The sequence below is a fragment of the Antrostomus carolinensis genome, unplaced genomic scaffold (assembly GCF_000700745.2).
Source record: "Antrostomus carolinensis isolate BGI_N321 unplaced genomic scaffold, ASM70074v2 scaffold38968, whole genome shotgun sequence".
In the NCBI taxonomy this organism is placed as follows: Eukaryota; Metazoa; Chordata; class Aves; order Caprimulgiformes; family Caprimulgidae; genus Antrostomus; species Antrostomus carolinensis.
The window spans coordinates 49,265-55,018 of record NW_010332985.1 but is presented as its reverse complement, the minus strand read 5'-3'; the positions used below and the strand labels follow the sequence as shown (position 1 = coordinate 55,018).

The following is a 5,754-nucleotide window of genomic DNA, read 5'->3' as shown; positions in this document are numbered from 1 at the left end:
CTGCGAGCAGCGCGGCGGACCGTTGTGTTCCGTCACGCAGAAAGTGAAAGTATTTGTCTTTATAAGTAGCTAATGCCGTTGTTTACACTTGGGATTCCTCCTTTTGCTTAGAAAAGCAGATGATTCAGTAATAATAACAATTAAAAAATAATTCTTCTTCAGGGACACTTTAATTAAACGTTATGCCTTTATGGGATAACGTGAATTCAAGCAGATTATCCTTAATGAGCCTCTTTTCAAAGTAATGAAAGACTGACGTTGAACAATTGTGAGGCGGTTTTGTTTTACCTGACGTTTTGGCAAAGCTACAAAAAGAAACAGTTGCCCAAAGCCCACAAGTACATGCTTAGCATAAACACTGCACACAATAGTCAAAATATTGATCTTTAAAATTTAGCGCTTGTATAGTGATTTCTAAATCATGTCTTGGTTTGTAACCTTACTAGCATTTTTAATATTAAGTATATTAGAATTTATTGCATATACTAGAATAATCTCTTCAATGTCTCCCTAGGAGGAAGGACTGAGAGTTTTGTCTTATGGCTGTTCCAGGAAAGGCAGCTTTTCATCTGCCTCCCCTGCCAACTATTGGAGAGATTATTAAACTCTTCCGCCTTAAAGCACAGAAACAACTTTCCCAGAACTTTCTACTGGATTTGCGATTGACAGGTTAAATATTTTATTTTAATTTTTTTAGCTAGTATAAAGCATGTATCCCAGTTTTCTTCAAATCCAGATTCTAGCTAAGGAGATGACAGCTCAATGGTAAACTTTTAAAGACTTCTTTTTAAGGGTAGTTTTAGCTTAGATTAATTGATTTTACTTGTAAATTCCTAGAAAATATGTTTCTTTATAAATTATAGAGTAATTTTTTAGGTAGAAACTGTAAAATATGAGCTACTGATTGAAATGCAAGCCTTAATAGTTCTTTTACCAATCAGATACTATTACAGTTTATAGCTTTGATTCAAAAATGAGTAATTTTTTCAGATAATTATGTATCATGGAAAGTACTGTATGTAATTCATTGTGCAATTTAATTTACTATATACTGTGGTTAGGAAGGTCAGTTTTCTCAGTTTATCAGAAATGTAGCTTTTTTGAACCAGCTGCATTGTGTTGAGCAATTCAGTTTTCTCCAGCTTCATGTTAGCAATGGGTGACAAACCTGGCAGTGTTCAATCAGTGGTGAATTTGTTTACTGTTATAGTGATGTCTGTGTTTTGTATTAATAAATGCAGTGCCAGCTTCATGGAGCTCATAATTTGATTACATTTGAAGATTCAGATTGATAAAGATTTAGAAAGTGAACATGAAACTCCATTCCAGTTCCTGAATAAGTAGACTTTTACCCTGGAATGCAAATGTCTGCACACATTTAGTAAAACCTTACAAGTAGACAATTCTTCAGATATTTCTTGATTTTATTGCATACTTAAGAAATTATGGTGTGAACAGCATAATGTCTTTAAGCCTTCTTCTCTCCATGCTTCCTAAGGATTTCCTTGTTTCATTAGCTATGTTTTTAATCCTTATTTTAATCCTTTTTCAATCCTTAATCTGTTTTCTTTCCTGGCTGTAATGCCTTCAAATGTTGTATCCTTCCGCTTACGTACAGGTATTCTGTCCTCATCCTTCAACTGCTCCACTTTCTACAACTATCAGTTGCCTGCGTTCCAACTTTTACTTTACTCCAGCTCCTCCCTTATAAAATTGCTCTGTACATATTGTAAGCTTTGTAGAGTTCACTGTATCTTTTTTGCTTCTTAAATTTCCTTGAAACAGAAGTACTACAGTGAAATACCTTTATAAGGATAAGTAGTGAGATTTTAGGACGTTGAACACAAGTGTTTACTTGCAGCTGGAGAATAGTACTTATAGTTTGCAGGTGATAAATAATATTATCTTTTTTATATTCTGTAATGAGTAACAATGTATATTAAAGCCAATGAACTTTAAATAGTCTTTTTTAAACAGTTGAGCATATATTTTATGAAACAAATCTGAATTCTGTACAGTCTAGCAGGTGTGTGATCATTTATCTGGGATGTGTCACTGTTTGTGTCTGTTCTGAGATAAGCACACTTGTGCTTTAACAATAAACAATGAGTTTATCTTAGTGAGCTGGATCTTTGGAGAATAAAGGCTTAGTATGTTCTTTTTGCCTGCAGACAAGATAGTGAGACAAGCTGGTCAGCTGAAAAATGCCCATGTTTGTGAAGTGGGCCCTGGACCAGGAGGAATTACCAGATCCATTCTCAAAGCTGGTGTTGAACAACTCCTTTTAATTGAAAAAGATCCTCGATTTATTCCAGGATTGCAGGTACCATCTGGAGAATACTTTGTATAAATATATCACAACATTGAATAAGAACATTTTAAGAACACAGAAAGGCTCCAAGTGTCTTGTTTAGATCTCAGCATTGAAAATAGGTTGTCTTCTTTGGCTTAAATCAGAGCTATCATTTGCTTGAAGATGAAAATACACATTATAGCAATTAATTGCTCCTGCTTTCTCATATGCTTTTTCATTTAAATACCCATTGTCTCTTCAGGCCCTGATCATGCAACTGAATTAAAGCTGAGGCGTGATGGTTTTTTTCAGGTTGAGATGTTTCAGGGGCTTTAAATGTCTATCCATGCAGGTGAAATAGTCATTTGAAGGATGAATGTAATGTCCTTTGGTCTTATTTTTAATTTTAATCCTACTAATCATGCTTTAAACCTTATAAAATAGTGAACATGTATCTCCAGTTAATATTGTTCAATGTGGATTAACATCCAGATACAGAAGAGTAAAACAAGCATTTATTTTGTATTTTAAAAAAACCCACCACTCTTAAACTTCTGTTCCTTTCTTTTGAAATTGGCATAAGTTCACAAGTCATTGTGGCATTTTTCAAATACCATCTACTGGTGTTGCTATTAAGTTTCCATATTTATGGAATTTGGCTGCATAAATCTAGCAAGAAAAACAGAGTCAAAAATCTCTTTAGGTTTGACTGTTTCCTTGTGCCTCTACAGCCTCAAATCGTAGCAATTCAAAGAGCTTTCCTTATATTACACCCTGTCTTCTGTAGTAAATCAGCAGTGAAAATAAATAGGTAGTCCACTTGAGAACTACTACCATGTCTTTGTAGGACAGTAACAATGTAAGATATGAGTGATATGTGCTCATATCCTTAAACCTGAATATGCATGTCACTATGTCTTTGTAGGGTTAGCCATTGATAATTTACAGTATGCCATCTTTACCTTTTGAAGTATGAAAGCTGTAGGTTTTCACTTTTCTTGAGAGGCGGCAAATCTGCGTTTTCGGTTTAGGTTTCAAGAACTGTTTTGGGATTGGAGAGAATTTGAGATTAAATGATACTTACTTTAGTTAACAGACTTTAAGTACTTAGACAATTTTTACAGTCTTCCAAAACACAACCACTACAACAGATCTCTCTAAACGAAAGTGTACTTTTCAGGGTCTGTAATGAGCTTTTGGTATGTAATTATCTTTACTATTGAAGTAAATTAATGATAGTCATTTTTAATTAGCAACCTCCTCACAGTAGAAAGAAATATGTCTGAATAAGGTTATTGAATATAAAGATCCTATAACTCAGTAACAGTGGATGTGAATGAACAAGAAATATGTTGCATCCATTAGTGTTAAATTTGGTATTAGTTTTTTCCCTCCAACTAAGATGATACATAACAAGATTAATCTTTCTTTTATGATAATGTGGGGTTTAATACCTATTTTTTCTGGTTTCCTGCTAGAAGCTCTATCAAAACCAAATGTTTATAAAAGGAGTAAGATCTGAATAACATTTGGGGACTAGGACTTTAAAATGTCTCTTTAGATACTTATAAAATCACTGGTGTAAAACGTACAGTGTTTTTCTATCACAAAGCTGAAGTTGTGATCCTCTTTGTGGCGATGCTGAAATATAGTGAAGAACATATGTGTACAGAGTAACAGTTTACACAAGCTGAGAGTCTGTCAGTTCTGTCTCACTCTTAAAGAATCACAACCTCCCTGTGCCATATGCCCTAATAGTTGTTAGGCTGGAAAGATTTATGTGAGAAAGGGTGCTCTCAGCCAGAGTGGATTGAATATAGAATTCTTCCAGGAACACCATTTTCCTTTTTTCTTTGTCCTCTTAGTTGTGTGTGAACAACAAGAGGATCTGTATGATGGAGGAGCACTTTGCTTGGTGCACAAGAGCTCCTGGAACTGTGTTAGCTACACACATTTGCCTTAAAATGAAGAAAATGTCAGTGGGTTTCTGAGTCTTTATTTCAAATTAGAAGTATACAATTCTGATTTTCTGCTCACAAATTAAATGCAGTTCTCATTTATATGAAGTTTGATACTCAAAAACCCCTATACTCCTCTTGACATGAAAACCATTATTAAAAACCAATATAACATATGTTAATAATCCATTATTATGTAGGCAGCTGTCTGTTCCTCTTATGCTATTTTCTCACTTTATTGATCTTAGGTTATCTTTCATCCTGTTATAGCATTTATAGCTTTAAAGAAAGATTAGACAAATCATGGCAGATTAGTGAGTTTGTATGCAATGTAATTGCTAGTGTAATGCTAAAAAAAACCTGTTAAGCAGTTTGGATTTGAGGTTAGATTTATTTTTTCTATTTGGAAATAATTGCTCATAAAACATGTAGGAACACTTGGGTTTTAGTTAAGTTTTGGGTTTTTTTAGTACTCTACAGAAAATATAGCTGTTTTGATGGTAAAATAAACCTTTACTCAAAAAAATTTCATGCAAACGTTTTGTGAACACTATGAGAAAGCAGCACTTTCCTTTGGCTCGGACCTGCGAAAGCTGTTTGTGCCTCTGAGCATGTTAACATGGTTCTGACTGAAGATGAAACTAACAATGGTGAGCAGTTATTTCGACAGTTAAGCCACTAGTGCTTAACTGATAGTGAATTGGGATTTATGTGCAAATGCGAAATTGGTTTTTATGCCTTTTTTTTTATTCTGACTTTGGAACAATAAATATCCCCAAATGTCATCTTTGTAAAAGTTGACTTTCCTTTTGACTTATGCTATTTGTGCATAGTTTCATACTGTAAGAGAAAAGATTAGTACAACAGTAAAGTCTTAACTAATTTTGATTGTCATTTCTTTCAGAAATGAAAGAACTGGTCATCAAACTACAGCTGGTTCTGAGTTTGCATTGCAGCCTTTATTAAATATTAATTAAGCTGCAGAAGTGGGATAGAGAAGTTGACAACAGAGTGGATTTTGTAATGTCTAACAAGATGCAAATTTTTAAGATGTTCACTACTGCTAGGTATTCCTTCCCTCATTTTTAGGAACTCCTTGGTTTCTAATGATGTGAGTTCAGACTTCTACAGGGAGTACTAAGAGAATTTTTTATGTAAAAGAAAAAAATGACTGAATATTTCTGCAGCCTTGTATCTCATATGGCTAAAAATGGATAATAGACCCTACAGCTATGGGAGAACAGAATAAACAACCTGAGCCTTATTTCCATAGGTAATGGATCTAAAAACTTTTCAAAACCTACTGCTTGTGTTATTAAATCAGGTGGGGTCCTGTTAGTGGCCCGGGGTTTGTTAATTGTCTTTGTTAAGAATTCTACAGCTGTGAATAGTAAGCATTTACAGAATCACACATTAAACTTTTTTGTTAGTGTTTGCTTTTTTGAAGGTAAATACTTGCTAATAACGTGCTCAGTTTTAACTGCTATTGTGCTTTTTTGTATA

General features: G+C 34.0%; 1 protein-coding gene across 1 annotated transcript in view; it reads left to right on the top strand.

Annotated features, from left to right (window-relative positions):
- Nucleotides 1-536: 536 nt before the first annotated feature.
- TFB1M (transcription factor B1, mitochondrial) overlaps nt 537-5,754 on the top strand; it is a 26,658-nt gene continuing 21,440 nt past the window's right edge. The window contains exons 1-2 of the mRNA XM_010173722.1: nt 537-669; nt 2,172-2,323. Of these exons, the coding sequence (XP_010172024.1) occupies nt 540-669; nt 2,172-2,323 (282 nt within the window). The 5' untranslated portion in view covers nt 537-539. The remainder of the gene's footprint in view (nt 670-2,171; nt 2,324-5,754) is intronic.